The sequence below is a fragment of the Labeo rohita genome, chromosome 2 (genome assembly GCF_022985175.1).
Source record: "Labeo rohita strain BAU-BD-2019 chromosome 2, IGBB_LRoh.1.0, whole genome shotgun sequence".
NCBI lineage: Eukaryota > Metazoa > Chordata > Actinopteri > Cypriniformes > Cyprinidae > Labeo > Labeo rohita.
Window position 1 is genome coordinate 13,887,436 of NC_066870.1, and position 18,689 is coordinate 13,906,124.

General features: G+C 35.4%; 2 protein-coding genes across 3 annotated transcripts in view; one reads left to right on the forward strand and one right to left on the reverse strand.

Moving 5' to 3' along the window:
- The first annotated feature begins 622 nt into the window (after positions 1 to 622).
- On the forward strand, positions 623 to 10,849 carry tecrl2b (trans-2,3-enoyl-CoA reductase-like 2b). Of its 2 annotated transcripts, none has more exons than XR_007829735.1 (12): positions 623 to 853; positions 1,332 to 1,383; positions 1,509 to 1,553; positions 2,018 to 2,121; positions 2,214 to 2,329; positions 5,029 to 5,134; positions 5,577 to 5,649; positions 5,729 to 5,772; positions 7,612 to 7,669; positions 7,936 to 8,024; positions 8,233 to 8,906; positions 9,322 to 10,013. XR_007829735.1 is itself a non-coding variant. In XM_051135686.1 (12 exons), exons 1-12 carry the CDS (start codon positions 689 to 691, stop codon positions 10,567 to 10,569), a joined length of 1,026 nt encoding a protein of 341 aa, XP_050991643.1. In that variant the 5' UTR covers positions 623 to 688; the 3' UTR covers positions 10,570 to 10,849. The 2 variants fall into 2 exon arrangements, 1 of the variants encoding a protein (XP_050991643.1); XM_051135686.1 differs by lacking the exon at positions 9,322 to 10,013 and adding an exon at positions 10,442 to 10,849 and having other exon boundaries at positions 8,233 to 8,278.
- A 284-nt stretch (positions 10,850 to 11,133) lies between these two features.
- Positions 11,134 to 18,689, reverse strand: part of abca4b (ATP-binding cassette, sub-family A (ABC1), member 4b) — a 57,794-nt gene continuing 50,238 nt past the window's right edge. The window contains exons 47-51 of the mRNA XM_051135695.1: positions 18,347 to 18,481; positions 18,163 to 18,266; positions 15,317 to 15,409; positions 14,588 to 14,837; positions 11,134 to 14,298 (exon numbers count right to left, since the gene is read on the reverse strand). Of these exons, the coding sequence (XP_050991652.1) occupies positions 14,179 to 14,298; positions 14,588 to 14,837; positions 15,317 to 15,409; positions 18,163 to 18,266; positions 18,347 to 18,481 (702 nt within the window). The 3' untranslated portion in view covers positions 11,134 to 14,178. The remainder of the gene's footprint in view (positions 14,299 to 14,587; positions 14,838 to 15,316; positions 15,410 to 18,162; positions 18,267 to 18,346; positions 18,482 to 18,689) is intronic.

Genomic DNA, 18,689 nt, shown 5'->3' on the forward strand with positions numbered 1-18,689 from the left:
GCTGTAGATTGTCATTTCATTGTCATTTGATACATGGAATAAGAGGCTTCCTGAGTGATCTCTGTGTGTGGTCACCACATCTCTGCTCTAGTTTCCTTCATACTTTAAGCTGTAATCAAGGCTAGAGTATCAATAAAAGGCTGGTTACGGTTAAAGCGTGATGGGGGGCCATCTCCCCTTACCAGAAGGATTAAACTCGAAGCACTTGATGAAATGATAGTTGACAGTGTTATTGGGGTTCAGAGGTCTGTGAGGCAGGGTGCAGCGGGCCTGATAAATTGCCCCTCGCTGTCAGAGACAAATATAGACCAGCCTGGAACTCCAAATTCAAGACATGCCCCTCATGTCTCTTAATGGCTGTGCATCTGTGTGCACTGTATGTTGACTACATGACAGACATATTCCTGCAGAAACAGATGACAAATACTCCAAATAAATTACAACAAGCCCTGTTTTCTGGAAATGAAAAGTCATGCAAACTTGACAGTGTTTGAAATCTCAGATTGTGGTAACCTGAGCTAAATTATGTAACTATGTCAACAAGATACTCCGGCTGCGATACTCAACTCGATATGCCTGTGAGGTCATCATAAGCATTCCATCTCTTACCATGTGGCTGTAAGGGTCTGATCGCATCTGTACACCAACCTTCAAAACCAGGGCTCACCTACAGCCCTCAGCAGGCATCATGGAATGTGTGGATTTAAGGAGTCTCTTCACCGTAGCCCATTTCATAAAGGCCAGATGTGACCACGGCCTGAAAGCTGGTGTCTCCAAGAATAAGAATTATGTCTTTTTTGAGGTGGAGATCCTGGATCCCAAGAGCAAGGCTCAACTCTGCTACCTGGATAAGGTGCATTTAGCAGTGTTATTTTTGGTGTTTTTAATATACTATTAAGATATTTATTAGTATGTTTAAATTAGTTTTTATTTTAACATTTTAATTTTTAAATTTAGTGATTTTGTTGTGTTTTGACATTTTTAATAGCGTTTGTTTGTTAAAGATAGTATTTCTGTTTAGTTTTAATTTTTATTTCACTTTTGGTATTTTTAGTACTTAAACTACAAGAAATAAACTACATGAAGGGTTTTTTTTTTTTCTTTTTTTCTATGTTATATGCTTGTATTTACATTTATTTTTTAATATTTAGTTTGAGTTTTGTTTAGTTTAGTTTTATTTGAATTAACAAAAAATATTATTATTATTTTTTAATAGTTTCAGTTTTAGCTTGATAAACAATATTGATGCTAGGCCAGAAATTATATTTGAATAAATAAACGCCTCTTGTGTGGGAGTTTCAGCTGAAAAAAAAATTCTCGAACTTTCTCAGGTAGAGCCCAACGCCACCATTGCAGAGATCAAGACATTGTTGCACAAAATTTGTAAGTCTTTTGGTTTTTACACAATCAAAGACTAAATTACATGCTTATTCAAGCTCTGAAGCTTTCATATGTGATGAAATATGACCAAGTTGTTGGAAATATTTCAATTCTTGAAATCCATGCAGACCCCAAGTTTTATCCATCAAGACAGGCACTGAAGCTACATCCAGGTAAACTTTAAATCCATCAATATTTATTTTATTTTATTTTATTTTATTTTATTTTATTTTATTTATTTTTTTATTTTTTTCCCTCTTTTTCTCTTTTTTATTCTTTTGGAAATCCGGTGTATTGCATTGCAAGTTCTAAAATGTTTGTTTGAAAATGTTCACCAAAGCTTCAAAGGAGATGATAAAATGAAAAATCTAGAAGAATTAAAGCCTAGTACAGTAGCCAGATGCTTTTGCAATCTTAGATCTGCAACAGCTGTGACGCATATGTGCACGTCTGCGCTTCTCCTGACAGAATGTCAGGCATCATTTCACACTGGAGAAGGCAAGCATGAGAAAACATCAGTTAGTTAACAATATAAAAAATAAAGTTTGTTTATATTGGATAATTTATAATAATATTTTAACTGAGGTGCGTTTATTTTGATATTTTTTTATTACGACTGAGTTAATTGATTTTTTAGAGGGAAAGGCCCTCAGTGATGATGATGTGCTGGAGGATCTACCAGTTGGCACAACAGCAACAATGTTCTTCCAGGACCTCGGCCCACAGTTAGGTTGGACTATGGTAAAGAAAGCATCTGATTCTCATTTAGACTATAGCAGCTCATATAGTGCATATGAGACAATAATGGTGTTTTTGTTGGGGGCTGATGGTAGGTATTTCTGGCAGAATGTCTTGGGCCGCTTTTCATTTACCTGCTGTTCTTCTTTCGGCTTCCATACATCTACGGGCACGAGTATGACTACACCCGGAGTCCATTTAAAGTTGTCAGGTAAGTTCAGAGTGAAAACCCTTATTCAGATGAGCTAAACTTGATGTATGCTCATGGATAAAATATTTAAACTCTAATACAAATCATTTCTATTTCTTAACTACCTGATTGAACTATTGCATTCAGTTTTGTTGGTGTAACATATTTTAATTGGTTCAGTGCTGTTAAACTGTATTTTTGACTTTAGATGTTACTGCATATGGAGGCCCTTTTCTGCTTCTGAATAAAAAATAAAAAAGGTAATTGTGATGTTTTCTCTCAGGGATTGTGAGATATAAACTAGCAAGTATAAAGTAAGAACTCACAAGAACACAGGATTGCTTGAAATAAACTTATGAGATGTCAGAGTTTATATCTTGCAACTGTGACATTTTTTCTAAGAATTGGACATTTATATCTCACAATTCTGACTTTAGAACAGGCAGTTGTGAGTTATCCAGTCAGAACTGTGAGATACAGTGCCTTGCGAAAGTATTCACACCCCATCATTTTTTCGTGTTTTATGTTGCAGCCTTATGTTAAATTGTTTTAAATTACTTTTTTCCTACATCAATTTACACTCCATACAACATAATGACAAAGCCAAAAACAGATTTGTGACAAATGTGCAAATTTATTAAAAATAAAACACTGAAATAAGTACATTGCATTAGTATTCATACCCTTAACTCAGTACTTAGTTGAAGCACCTTTACAGCCTCAAGTCTATTTGGGTATGATGAGACAAGTTTTGCATGTCTGCATTTGGCAATTATCTGCCATTCTTCGCCTCACCTCCTCACCTCTCAAGCTCTGTCAGGTTGGATGGGGGCTGGCAGACATTTTCAGGTTTCTTCAGAAATATTTGATTGCATTCAAGCCAAGGCTCATCCTGGGAACCTCAAGGACATTCACAGAGTTGTCTATAAGCCACTCTTGCTGTGTGGTTAAGGTGATCCTTCTGCCCAGCCTGAGGTTCTGAATGCTCTGGACTGAGTTTTCATTAGGACTATCTCTATATTTTGCTGTGTTGAGCTTTCCTTTTATTATGACAAGTTCCTCAGTCCCTGCTGCTGAAAAACAGCCCCACAGCATGAGGCTGCTACCAGCATACTTTACTTTTGGGATGGTACTCTGCAGGCGATGAGCAGTGCTTGGTTTCCTTCAAACATGATGCTTGGAAGAGAGGTACATCAGACCACAGAATCTTGTATCTCACAGTCTGAGGGTCCTTTAGATGCTTTTTTTTATAAATTCCAAGTGGGTTTTCATGTGTTTTCATTGAGGAGAGGATTGAGTTTGGCCACACTGCCATAAAGACAGAATTGGTGGAATGTTGCAGTGATGTTTGTCCTTCTGTAAGTTACTTCTATCTGCATATATGATCATGGAGCTCAACTAGAGTGACCACCAGCTTCTTGGTCACCGGTATAACCAAGCCCCTTCTCCATCAATTGCTCAGTTTGGCCAGGTGGCCAGCTCCAGGAAGAGTCCTAGTTGTTCCAAGCTTCTTCCATTACGGACAGTGGAGGCTACATGCTTCTGTGAACCTTCAATGCAGCATTTTTTTCTGAACTTTTCCCCAGATCTGTGCCTTGATGCAAGCCTGTTTCTGAGCTCTACAGGCAGTTATTTTGACCTCAGGGCTTGGTTTTTGCTCTGATATGCATTTTCAGCTGTTAGACCTTTTCTGAGAGGTGTGCGCCTTTCCAAATCATATTCATTCAAATGAATTTGCCACAGTTTAACTCCACTTGAAGTGTAGTAACATCTACAACTGAAATTTCAAGTGTCCCAGAAAAGGGTATAAATACTTATGCAATGGAATAATTTCAGTTTTTTATTTCTAATAAAAGTTGTTACAAACCTGTTTTGTGTTTTGCCATTATGGTCTATGAAGTGTAGACTGTGAAAAAAAGTCATTTAAAGCAGTTTAACATAAGGCTGCAACATAAAATGTGGAAAAAAAAGATTGAAGGCACTGTATCTCACTTTTCTGGCTATTTCTCGCAATTACGAGTTTATATCATGCAGTTCTGAGAAAAATGTTACAATTGCAAAACAAACTTGAGAAAAGAGTAATAACTGCGAGTTTTTATTTTGCAATTCTGACTTTATTTTGTGCAATTGTGAGAAAAGAGATAAACTCACAATTCTGAGAAAAAGAATTGCAAGATACAAACATTTATGAGAAAAAGTAAGAATTGCGAGTTAATTCAATTGCGAGTTATCTCACAGTTCTATTTCTCGTTATCGTGAGTTTATGTAACACAATTTTGTCTGAGATTGTCTCATAATTTTGACTTTATAACTTGCAATTGCGAGTTTATATCTCACAATTATGAGAAAAAAAGTCAGAATTGCAAAGTAAAAACTCGCATTTGAAAGAAAAAAATAAGAATTCTGAGTTTTTATTCTGCAATTCTGACTTTATTTCTCACAGTTGTGAATTTATCATGCAATTCTGAGAAAAAGTCAGAGTTGTGAGTTTCTATCTTGTGGCTCTGACTTCATTCTCAGAATTCCGAGTTTATATCACAATTCTAAAAAAAAAAAAAAGAACTGTTTTTTATTCAGAGGCAGAAAAGAGCATGAAACATTTTTAAGCAAAAAAAAAAAAAAAAAATGCAGCTCATTTTTTTGTATGAAAATGAATATTGAATAATGTAGCAAAGGTGTGGCAAACCATTTGTGGTTTATATTTGACCCTGCTGATACAGGCTGGCTTGCTGGTGCCACTCTCTTCATTACATTAAGAGGCTCGTGGAAACTATTTTTATCCATCGCTTCTCTGGTGGAACATTACCTTTACGCACCATCATGATGGTATGTTTATGTCTGTATTTTTTTTCATACCAAATTGTCACAGTATTTCCTGTTTTGGCACATAAGCTAATGTGTCTAAAGTGCTTATGACATTGGCATTAGTTCAGTAGTGTCAGTGAAGCGTTGAGGAGCCTTGGGGGGAATCTTTGGCTGCTGTCCATTAAGCGTCCTCTTGCTGGTTTAAATTATGCCCCTACAGTATGTTTCAACACACTCAGAATACACATGGTTTGACCATATGGAGGAGTTGTTCAAAATATTGCCTGCAAATGTAAATGCTAATCATGCAAATGAGCAAGCTTAAATGGAGTTAAACATAGCTACTGTAAAGCATACAGTTAAGGTTTGCATTTAATGTAAAGTTAAAGAATTATTCTTTAAGCAGTTACTGTGTGTTATATTAGATACAATCTTTACATGAATTGAAACTGTGATTCTGTAGCTCTGTCTGTATTACTGGGGGTTTGCAGCATGGCAGGCGTATTACATCAACCATCCACTCTACACCCCACCAAGTAAGTGCTCATTATGTCACACATTGCATTAGTTTGTGAGCCTCATATTAACATCTGATTTTAACTTCTGTTTCTCTAGCCTATGGGAGACTTCAAATCTACTCTGCACTGGCAATGTTTTTGGTATGTATGTCAAAATCTTTAAATATTGAGTATTTATTATTATATTTTAAAAATTAAAGGGGTCATCAGATGCTAAGTTCCTTTTTACATGTTGTTTGAACATTAATGTGTGTTGGCAGTGTCAAATCTACCCTATAATGATAAAAAGTCTATGCAGTGGTTCTTAATGAATCTGTAAAAATAATATCCCCTTTTTCAAATCGAGCCATTCCGACAGAGGCCGCTTCCACGATAGGTGATTGACGTGAGTGTCTTACCTCAGATCAGTTGTAGTCCAACCCTCATTGTTTCGATGCCAGAGCAGGGATGTAAATTAGACAAGAATATCTCTGACTGAGGTGTTGTGTTGCTGTATTGTGTTTTCATGTTGATAGGACAAATGGTTGCATAGGTATAGCCATTTTTAAGTTTTTTCCCCTCTTATAGCACCACCAAGAGGCCAAGCTCCACAATAATTTTTGTCCCGTGTCCTCACATTGAGCTCTTACATAAGTGTTCTGAGTTTGGTGAAGATATCTCATTTTGTTCAGGAGTTATAGGCATTTTTCTAAAAGGGCCCTGCCCTTTCGAAAGTTTTGGCATCTCTTTGTGACGGTGAGTTGAAAGTTCAACTTTTTTTCACTCTCCACAGAATCTTTCTGCACTGGTTTGGTTCAGATCAGGTGAAAAACCTAGGACTAGTTTGCTAAATTTTTTGGAAAAATCCAAAATATCCAAAAAGGCTCACAATCAAAACTGTTGCATGCGTTTGTTTTTGTTTTGTTTTTTGTTTTTTTCGGTTTAGATGTAATGAACCACTTTTGATTGCTGTAGCGCCCCCGTCGTGGGATGTAAGGGATGTAAGCTAGACAATCTTCTTTCCTAATATTGTGCTAGTTCACAAGTTTAGCGGCTAAATGCGGCTAAATGTGGCTAAAGTAAACAGGCTTGTCACTTCACAGCGAGAAGAGACGGGTGGGGCCAGCAGAGCTCATTAATATTTAAAGAAGCCTCAACCAGAACAGGATGAATTTTTGCAGAGCCTATTTTGGCAAGGTAAAAGGGGTGTTGTTTTACACAACCATTGAAAATTTTTAACCAAAGTATATTATGGACTTATTAAGACCCTAAAAAATCATATGAACTTGTGGAAAATGGACATCCAATGACCCCTTTAAGGTACTACATTTGAATTTGAACTTTACATTAAACCATTAAACCAACAACCATTGAAGTAATATGAATATGGGTAGTAGGAATAAAATTTGGATGTACTACATCCACCATGTTGATATGATCATGTGACCTACAGTGTCAGTTGCATCACTTAAAGGGATAGTTCACCCAAAAATGAAAATTACCACATGATTTATTCACTCTCAAGCCATCCTAGGTGTATATGACTTTCTTCTTTCAGACAAATACAATGTGAGATATATAACAAAAATATCCTGACTCTTCCGAGCTTTATAATGCCAGCGAATGGCTGTTGAGATTTTGAAGCTCAATAAAGTGTATCCACCCATCATAAAAAGTACTCCACATGGCTTCAGGGGGTTAATAAAGGCCTTATGAAGTGTATCAATGCATTTGTGTAAGGAAAAGTCACCAGCTGTATTAAAAAAAAAATAATAAAATAAAAAAAGAAGGAGAAGAAGTAAGTAAAAGAAACTTATTTATGTGACCATCCACTCAGATAAGATGTCATGTATCTATGTGTACAGTGGTTGAACAAACACTAATGTCCTTCTGCATTATTTTATTCTTTTAACCGCTACAGGACCAAATGTTACATACAGTAGTGTGGCTTTAATTTTCATTAGCTGTGTTTCGTCATCATCTCTTTGTTCATTTTTTCAGGTCTGTGAGTTTGGAAATTTCTCAGTTCATCTGATTTTGAATCGAATCAGCTGTAATGGTGAGTCCTAATAAAGATTCATCTCTGTAGCTGTGTGGGCTTAAATATGACCGATCAAGACAGACAATGAAACCTAGTAATTGTGATTAATTACCATTTCTTTGTTCCTTTTATAAAGGTATACGTGGGTGTGTGCTGTAAAATTATCTGTCACATTACCACCTTCTTCAGAGACTATGCACTCTCCTGACAGAATCTTTAACTCTCAGCTATATTGGAAATTTCCATTACCGCATTAACCTTATGCTTTTCTCACACGTCGACAGGGTCCAGGCCTACAGAGATTCCATATCCTACAAATAATCCATTCACTTGGCTCTTTTTCTTCGTCTCCTGCCCAAACTACACATATGAGGTTTGTCAAGTTTACAAAATAACTTGTTCAATGTCAAAAAAGCAGTAAATGAGACATTTGAAATATCTGGGGATGTGCCCACACCTGTGGAGAGCAGATGTTTCTCAGCATGTGAAATGTTTTTGGATGAAGTATCCTTGTGATTTAAGAAATATTGTCTGTGTTTTGTGTTAGTAATTTAAAATTGGAAATCTGTATTTATTTCCAGGTGGGAGCATGGATCAGCTTCACAGTCATGACACAGTGTGTTCCAGGTAGACATTATTCCATCACACACAATCTGTACACTACAATAAAGAGTCAAAGGCTGCATCTGAAATTGTATACTTTCCTAGAGCCTACTATATACTAAGTACTAACAGCAGTGCTTTTTCTGTTTGTTTTATGGAGAACTTGTTTTAACTATGGAAGCCTGTTTTACCCACTGAATAAAAAATAAGAAAAAAGGTTATTGCAACTTTATCTCACAATTCTCTTTTTTTTTCTCTCAAAATTGCTCAAAAAAGTCTTGCTATTCTAACTTTAACATATCTGAGTTTATATCTTTATAACTTTATAACAGCTGCAAGTTTATGCCTCTCAGTTCTGAGAACGAAAGTCTGAATTGTGAGTTTGTCTCACAATTTTGGTAAAAAAAGTCAGAATTCAAAATGTAAACTCACAAATGCGAGGAAAAAAGTCTGAATTGTGAGAAAAAAGTCGCAATTACCTTTTTGTTTATTTTTTATTCAGTGGCTTAAATGAGCTTCCATACTTAACAGGCCAATAAGAGAATGTTAACTACTACTCTTCCTTTTAATTACACAAATGTCTCAGAAATGTCTACACACCTATAAAACTGTTTAGGTAGAGATTAGGTAGAAAGTATAGACTGGTTCTATGGTTTTCCACTGGGGTGAGATCTTAATAAACTTGTATGATTCATGGGTTCACAGAGACCCCCCTTCAAATGCTAAGGCATTTAAACACATGAAAAAAGACATTATGTAACAAGCCTGTAACCACCTAAATCAATTATTTAAAAAAGCTTTTTTGGCAAATCCAGGTAATTTACCATAGAAAATTATGTTTCTTAACGTTTATGACTTTGCATGCTTGTTTAGAATTACCTCTTGGATGTGCTCAGCAGGTTTCATGAAGTTTTGAGTTTTCCTTTAGGCATTATAGGATTTTAGGTAAATTTGGATCTTTGGACCTTTTCTAAACTACCCTGCCTCAGCTTCCCAAAGTTTAAGAATTTTACTGCAGTAGTTTTATCCAGATTGAGTGAAAAACCTAGGACTAGTTGCAAAAGTAGTTTTTTTGTACATCTGCTCAATCATATAACAAACAATTTGATTGACAGCAGTGGTTTTAGAAGCAAAGTTGTCCAGAATGAGGAGTTCTAGCATATAATATGAATATCACGTTTATGTGTGAAAAACGCGCAATGTACAATTGTTTACAATTAAATTTTGTTCCGATCGGCCTCCATTAACCGTGTCTAACAAGTGCTCAAACTTCATCGGCCACGTTTTTTTTTTAGTTATGCAAATGTCCTTATAGACACTTGTGGCACTTTGGACAAAGACCGTGCTGAGCGATTTTCATGATAGAACAAATGGTTACGTAGGTATAGCCATTTTTAATTTTTTTTTCCCCTCTGATAGCACCACCAAGTGGCAAAGCTCCACAATTTGTATCACGTGACCTCACATTGAGCTCTTACATAAGTGTTCTGAGTTTGGTGAAGATATCTCATTTTGTTCAGGAGTTATAGGCATTTTTCTAAAAGTGGCCCTGCCCTTTCGAAAGTTTTGGCATTTCTTTGTGACGGTGAGTTAAAAGTTAAACTTTTTTTCACTCTCCACAGAACCTTTCTGCGCTGGTTTGGTTCAGATCGGGTGAAAAACCTAGGACTAGTTCGCAAACGTTTTGGGAAATACCCAAAATACCCAAAAATGTTGCCAGGCTCACAATCAAAACTGTTGCATGCGTTTTTTTTTTTTTTTCGATTTAGATGTTATGAGCCATTACTTACTTTTGATCGCTGTAGCGCCCCTGTCTGGCCGATTGGGGCAAGCCTTGGTGACGTTGTTGGCGGTATGAGTACTACCATCCCTTCAAGTTTCAAGTCTCTACAACTTACGGTTTGGCTTGCATGATTAGTTTTACACGGAGATTGCTGATCCTTGGCCATTCTAACAATTACAGTAGGTTTTCAGCGCTATGCGCATGAACCCTTAACTATAAGTAAACCTTAAGGAACAAAAAACAAAAAAATAAATAAATCCATATCATGACCCCTTAAATATTCTGCATTGTGTTGGAAGAAAAGCTAAACATTTTCCACCAGTGGTCTCTGACTATATTTTCTTGAGTATATATTCTGCTGCACCTGCTTGATGAGAACCATTTAATCTTTCATATTTCTGCAGTGGGAGTTTTCGCATTTTTGGGTTTTATTCAGATGACTATATGGGCTCGGGCAAAGCATAAAACCTACACCCAACAATTCAAAGACTATCCTGACCTGAGAACAGCCATCATTCCACTCTTCTTCTAGATCGTTTGGATGGAGGATGAACCTACATGCACTTTTGTCATCTGATGCTTCACCAAACATCATATTATAAGCAGCAAAATAAGTCTATTGTTTCTCTGTCAGACCTTGTGATTTATTCAGAAGATTGTGATGTACTCTCTGAAGTGTGAAATGGTAATTACTAGTAATTACATTAATTATGAAGGGAGGCTTACTGAGAATAGACTGAGGTTGTACTGCAAGTTTGAAGGAGATATACTAACAGAAACTTTGGGAGGTTTTTTTTTTTTTTTTTTTTTTTTTTGCAAACCTAAAAATTAGCTTGACATCAAAGAGTGTAAGTTGAGTCCCAATTGTGAAGGTCTTCAGACCATCAAGCAGAAAACATGGTGTGCAGTGTGATACCGTTTTATTGATGTTGATTGTTCACTTTTGTATTTCATTAAAACATTTTGCAGAACATATCCGAGTGTTTGTGGCATAAAGATGTTACTGAAGATTTTATTTCCCAGAAACAGGTGATCATCAGTTTCCAAATGGCAGTATTTTCAAGACATGGTAAAGCAACAATCTTACAGAATAGTGTTTGACATTGAAATCTGTATTACTGCATATTAAAACTATTGCTTAAAATGTTTCCTGATGAATGCAACTGAACCTCTTCCTTCCCCAAAACAGAAACAGAAATATCCTTCCCGATTTTCACTGTCTACACCATGAGGTCAAGGTTTGCCTGGTTCACATGGTCAAGTTAGCCTGTTGAGAGATGCCACAATTTACATCATCAGTGTGTATTCGCCACATGCAAAAAATACCTCAAAAAACACCTGCAAGCCAAGCATAATGCTACAAAGTGAGCGCCAGCCAGCTGACCCTGAGAAAGAGTAACAATAAAAAGTAACTTTGATGGAATAATGCAATGATGCTGCAAATTTGCATAAGTTACAGGTTCGAATTCAATTTCAAATTCATTTTCGCTTATGCTGTTGATGTTTAAGCAGTACAAAAGCAATGTATTATCAATATCAAATATTTCATTGCATGTGCATTCACAGACACTGCTGTAACAGATGCGCTTTAAGTCAGCTTTTGAAAGATTTGTATAACAAGGAAAAACTGCGACTGCAACTGCAAAAAAGATAAACACTAATATTTACAAATGTATAAACAAAGACATTTCAATTTGCATGGAAAACAAAAAGTAAGTTTTGTGTGTGGAAACTGACTATTTTTACCTGTTTTATACAATTAGCTTAAAGGGATGGTTCCAAAAATGAAAATTCTGGCATTAATTATTCACCCTCTAGTCGTTCCAAACCCCCAAGACCGTCATTTTTCTTAAAAACACAAATTAAGATATTTTTGATGAAACCCGAGAGCTTTCGGTCCCTGCATAGACAGGAACACAACTACCACGTTTAAGAATAATGACTTTATTGACTTTAACAAAAATAATGACTTTTATAAGCTTCTTTTAAGCTTATACTTTACATTTCTGACTTAATAACTCTCATATGCGAGTTCGTAACTCTGACTTTATAACTTGTAATTGTAAGTTTATACGACACAATGCTGAGAAAGAAAAAAAAACAGCACAACTGCGAGAAATAAACTCTATTCTGAGAAAAAAAAAAGTTGGAATTGTGAGTTTGTCTCAAAATTCTGACTTTATAACTCATAACTGCGAGTTTATATCACGCAATTCTGAGAAAAAAAGTCACAATTGTGAGAAATGAACTTGGTATCTGACAAAAAAAGAGTTGTGAGTTTCTATTTCACAATTCTGACTTTATAACTCGCAACTGCGAGTTTATATCATTCAATTCTGAGAAAAAAAAATAATTGCAAGTTTATATCTCACAATTCTGACATTGTAACTCGCAATTGCTAGTTGATATCTCACAATTTAGAGAAAAAAGTCAGAACTGCGAGATAAAAACTTGCAGTTCTTACTTTTTTCTCACAACTGCAAGTTTATACTGTATCATGCAATTCTGAGAAAAAAAATGTCAAAATTACAAGTTTATATCTCGTAGTTTTCAGAACTGTGAGATAAAAAGTTGCAATTACCTTTTTTAAAAATTTGTATTCAGTGGTGGAAATGGGCTTCCATATGTGGTAACATCTAAAGTCAAAAACACTATTTATATCTTCTAATTCTGAAAAAAAAAGTCAATTGTGAGATATAAACTTGTAATTCTGAGAAAAAATCAACTGCGAGATATAAACTCGTAATTTTGAGGAAAAAAAAAGAATTGCGAGTTTATATCTCACAATTCGGACTTTATAATTCGCAATGCGAGTTTATATCTCACAATTCTGACATTATAACTCACAATTACTTGTTTATATCTCACAATTCAGAGAAAAAAGTCAACTGCGAGATAAAAACATGCAATTCTTACTTTTTTCTCGCAACTGCAAGTTTATGCAATTCTGAGAAAAAAAAGTAAAAATTGCAAGTTTATATCATGCAATTCTGTGAAAAAAAGTCAGAATTGTCAGTTTATATCATGCAATTCTTACTTTTTTGACAATTGTTAGTTTATATCTTTATATTTATATCTTATTCTCTATATAGAAATTAAATCAGAATTGCGAGAAAAAACGCAGTTCTTACTTTTTTCTCGCAACTGCAAGTTGAAAAAAAAAAGTCAAAATTACAAGTTTATATCTCATAGTTTATATCTCCTTTTTTAAAAATTTGTATTCAGTGGCGGAAATGGGCTTCCATATGCGGTAACATCTAAAGTCAAAAACACTATTTATATCTTCCAATTCTGAGAAAAAAAAGTCAACTGTGAGATATAAACTCGTAATTCTGAGGAAAAAAAATCAACTACAAGATATAAACTCACAATTCTGAGAAAAAAAAAATCAACTACGAGATATAAACTGGCAATTCTGAGAAAAAAAAGTCAAAATGATGAGTTTGTATCACAGAATTCAAAGACAAAAAAATGAATTGCGAGCTGGAAACTCACAACTGTCAGAAAAAAGTCAGAATTGTGAGATAAAAAGTCACAATTACCTTTTTTTTTTATTCAGTGGTGGAAACAGGCTTCCATAATTTTGGTTTCCTTTGACTTCCACTGTATTTTTTGTTCATATAATGGAGGTAATTAGGAACCAAATCTGTTTGGTTTCTAACATTATTCACAATATCCACAATATCCTATTCTATGTTCCAAAGCAAAAACCTCCTAGGTTTGGATCAACATGAGGGTGAGTAAATGATGACAGAATTTTCATTTTTGGGAGAACTATCCCTTTAATGCAGGCATGGGCAAACTCGGTCCTGGAGGGCCGGTGTCCCTGCAGTGTTTAGCTCCAACCCGATCAAGTTTTATCAGGGTTGGAGCTAAACTCTGCAGAGACACTGGCCCTCCAGGACCAAGTTCGCCCGTGCCTCCTTTAATGTGTGGAGGTTTTTCTTTCAGTGAATTTGGAGATTGACCTTTGGCTCAAAGTGCTATAGACTGAGGGCAGATGTTAAAAAATGTTATATATTAATGAACAAAACTGACAACCTAAAATGGATACAGAAGGTTTTGTGTATAAATACATATATAAAAAGGCTTTAGGAACTTAGGAACAGCCGTGAGTCCTTCTGAAGCATATAAGTTCATTTTAACTGTTTTTCGTCACAACTCTTCGTAGCGGCGAGACCTTTTTCTCTCGTCTCGGCACTGATGCTCTGAGCTGAGTATCATCCTCTACTGACTGCTGCTTGGCAAAATTCACAAACACCTGTAAGGCAGTAAAACAGATGAGCTGTTAGTCCTGTCAGTCACATGTGCTGAGCAAATCGAATTCAATCTCAGCATGGGAATTTCAACCAATAATTCATTTCTAATGGAAGGTCCCCAGAGCACAAGATGTCATTTTTACAGCATCAAGCTATTTTTCTTGTCTGTGGTGAAAGTGAAATGCTAAAATAACTTAAAGTCTTAACATGTTGCTGACAGCTGGTATGGATTGACTTGAAAGAGATTTGTTGCTTGAAGCTTTATCACATTGCAGCTGGCGATGAAGTTACCTGATCTAATGTGGTCTGAGACACAGAGTAGTCCTCAATGTTCAGTCTCTCTTTGTTGGTCAACACCAGCTGGAAGATTCGCGCCAGTGAGGCGGCGGCGATTTCGTATTGTAAGGTGTTGTAGTGTTTCTCTCGTTGTATACATCCTGGGAAGCTGCTTTCCATGAAGGACTCGGCCGGGACGAGGTCAGGAGGCATGCCTGGTTTTTCAGCTTTAATCTTCATCGTGACTACGTACCCACCTCCAAACCTGTCCGCAAGTGCAATCAATATGTTTAATATATGTTAAACATTCATTTGTTTTGTTGAGCATTTAATACATTAAAGTGGATTTGCATATCACCTTTCGAAGTTGAAAAGTTAAAGGGATAGTTCACCCAAAAATGAAAAATCTGTCATTAATTATTCACCCTCATGTTGTTTCGAACCTGTAAGTACTTCATTCATCTTTGATGTACTTAATTCCTTTTTTGGGCCTTGAATGTGTCAGTTAAATTGCTGGATCGAAAGCTCTCAGATTTCATTAAAAATATATTAATTTGTGTTCCAAACATGAATGAAGGTCTTACGGGTTTAGAACAACATGAGGGTGAGTAATTAATGACAGAATTGTAATTTTTGGATGAACTATCCCTTTAAGGCTGGAAGAACAATTAAGTTGATTTGTGATAATATGGAAAAAGCATCCTTGACTTTAAATTTCAAGACTTTCTAAGAGAACATACTCACTTGTATTTCAAATGCTGGATTGTGCCCAGACACTTAAACGTCCCATTGACCATGATGGCCAAACGAGTACAAAGAGCTTCACATTCTTCCATACTGTAAATGCAAAAAATAGAATAAAAATACAAATAAATAAACCAATAAATTAAGCATTTGTTGTAATATTTTAATTGTATTTAAAATAATGATGAATAATACATTAAAATAAAAAAGAGAAATATTTTGACATTAAAAAAATATATTTTATATGCTTTAATTTGAATGAAAATAATAATTACTTATTTAAAACAATTATTTATTCTAAAAAATTGAGATATTAGCAACGTGTTAAGACATTTAAGTCACTAAAAAAACAAAAAAACAACAAAAAAATTGTTATAGCATTCATAGAGAGGTTCTCAAACTCTTTTGTCAGTAACATTATTTAGACATAAAATATATTACATTAAGTTCCCCCTGAGATTTTAAGTCAAAGGAGAACTCCAATACCAGAACAACAATTTACAGATAATGTACTCACCCCCTTGTCATCCAAGATGTTCATGTCTTTCTTTTTTCAGTCGCAAAGAAATTATGGTTTTCGAGGAAAACATTTCAGGATTTTTCTCCATATAATGGACTGATATGGTGCCTTGATTTTGAACTTCCAAAATGCAGTTTAAATGCGGCTTCAAGCGATCCCAAATGTGGTTGTAAACGATCTCAGCCAAGGAAGAAGGGTCTTATCTAGTGCAACGATTGGTTATTTTCATAAAAATAATACAATTTATATACTTTTTAATGCCAAACGCTCGTCTTGTCTTACTCCGCCTATACTGTTTTTGTTCCAGTTCATGACAGTTAGGGTATGTCGAAAAACTCCCATCTCATGTTCTCCCTCAACTTCAAAATAGTTCTATATCGCTGTTTTACCTTTTTTGTTAAGGGTGTTTGATCTTCTTTGCATGTTTACTTTGCAAACACTGGGTCGGAACTTCTGCAGCAATGCAGGATGATTTTGAAATTATTTTTGAAGTTGAGGGAGAAAATATGATCAAAGTTTTTCAACATACCCTAACTGTCTTGAACCAGAAAACACAGAGTTCAGGCAAAGCAAGACAAGACGAGCGTTTGAGATCAAAAAGTATTTAAATTGTACTTTTTTTTAATGAAAATAACCAATCGTTTCGCTAGATAAGACCCTTCTTCCTCAGCTGGGATTGTTTACAACCGCATTTGGGGTCGTTTGAAGCCGCATTTAAACTGCATTTTGGAAGTTCAAACTCGGGGCATTCATATCAGTCCATTATATGGAGAAAAATCCAGAAATGTTTTCCTCAAAAAACACAATTTCTTTACAACTGAAGAAAGAAAGACATGAACATCTTGGATGACAAGGGGGTGAGTACATTATCTGTAAACTGTTGTTCTGGAAGTGGACTTCTTCTTTAATATTTCAATAATTTAACAACGCATCTGCATGATGTTCACTGTTCTCTGGTATTGGTTAATGGTCACAAGCCGGGGCGGCGCTAGGGGTGGGCTAAGGGGGCTAAAGCCTTAAATGTTTTCAGTAAAGCCCCAAATATATATATCCACTCACCCTAGAACCGCCCCTGGTCACAAGACTTGCAAGTAAACAGACAAAACAATCTTTTTTATTATGTGTTTTGTTTCCATTTTTGAAAATTATTTAATTATTATTTTTTTAGGGCTGCACAACTAGGTCAAAAAATTATAATGCCATTATTTTGTAATTGCTACTGATTTACAGTTTTTTTTTGTTTTTTTGCACTATGAATCGAGCAGTGGTGTTCTGAAATGAGGATGCAATGTCCTCAAAGGTTTTTTTTTTGTCTTTTCTGTCTTTTCTTTGTCTTTTCTTTCTTTTTTTTTTTCTTGGTTAAATAAACATAACACAAAAAAAGAAAAAAAAAACTTTAACAATGTATTCAATATTCTATTGCAATCAATACAAGTAATATACTATTTAGCCAAGTACGAATTTAAACAATATATTTTATTTGTGAGCTAATGTTCAGCTATTCTTTTTAATAGTTAACGTTTAATATTTTTGCATTTTTCGGATCATCAGTCCTCAAATTTACCTTAAATTTCAAGCTGATTACTCACTAAAATGTCCCACAGATCACGTTTTCAAGTCATTTTAAGTCTTATTTTGACATAACAAAGTGGTCATATCTAAGTGTGCGAGTTGTTTACTTGCTTTTTTTAATTTGTCTTCCCATTAACGCCTATTTATTGGTCATTCAGACTGATTTGCGAATGCTGAACACACAAAGACAAGAGGCAGGATTTATAGCATGAACCAATCACAGCCGTCATATCCAATCATATTGTGATGGAGGCATTGCCTCCTCTCACGTGACTTTCCCCCATTCATTTCTCAACTACCCCCCACCAAACTCACCGTACACTTTAGGGGGTCTGTTAAAACTCAATGGACCAGACAAGGCGAGAGAGATGCGGACTCCAGCTGTAACTTGACCTGGTGACGTTTTTAGACAATATTTCTTTAGAAAAACAAGTGATTTATACGCTTTTTAATGTTAAATTTTGTAATATTGGCGTTATTTTATTTTTGTACTACAATTTTTTTTAATTATTTTAAGGAGGCATTATCTCCTTTGCCTCCTCAAAGTAAATCACAACCTTTTATTTGAAATTTAAGATTTAATAAGATAAATCACCAATTCTGCTTTATTTTGATTAATTGTGCAGCCCCATTTGTGGATTTTTTATGTAAAAATGTTAATGTTTCAACTCACAAACCACTTGCAGTTCCCTCAAAAATACCCTGTGCTTCATGAACCCCATTTAGGAAACTCTGCATTAACTTAAATTCTTGCCTGTGAGATGTCAAAACGACTGCCCTCCCATCACGGATGATACTCAGAATGGCGGTCCACAGGAACCGACGGGAGTGAGGGTCCATTCCTGTGGTGGGCTCATCCTAAATCCATTTACAGGGTAAAATTATACCAATGTTTCTGTTTTCCACAACGACACTGAGAAGGCTTATGAAAAACATACCAAGAGCACTAGAGGAGGACAGCCAATCATAGCAATAGCAGTAGAAAGCTTTCTTTTGTTGCCACCGCTGTAGGTACCAGCACAGTTTTCTGCATATTCAGACAGTCCCAGCTTCTGAATGCCCCATTCTGCAACCTACAGAAAACATACAATCATACAGTAAACAATGATATTGATTGTAATAGAATGCTTATTAGTCAACAGAATATCAGTAACATACTGTATAAAATTAAAAGTAACATTGTGGTGCCATGTGTTATGTCCTCAGCATGCTTATGCTTCTAAGAAGGTCAAGGATACTTTTAAACAACGTGTTTCCGAAGGAATTGGAATGAGAATGTTT

Excerpts from the sequence above, each read along its gene's own strand:
- tecrl2b (XM_051135686.1), top strand. The coding sequence starts at position 689 with ATGGAATGTGTGGATTTAAGGAGTCTCTTCACCGTAGCCCATTTCATA. Across the intron at positions 2,330-5,028 it reads AGTCCATTTAAAGTTGTCAG|GCTGGCTTGCTGGTGCCACT; the intron begins GTAAGTTCAGAG and ends CTGCTGATACAG. Across the intron at positions 5,650-5,728 it reads TCCACTCTACACCCCACCAA|CCTATGGGAGACTTCAAATC; the intron begins GTAAGTGCTCAT and ends CTGTTTCTCTAG.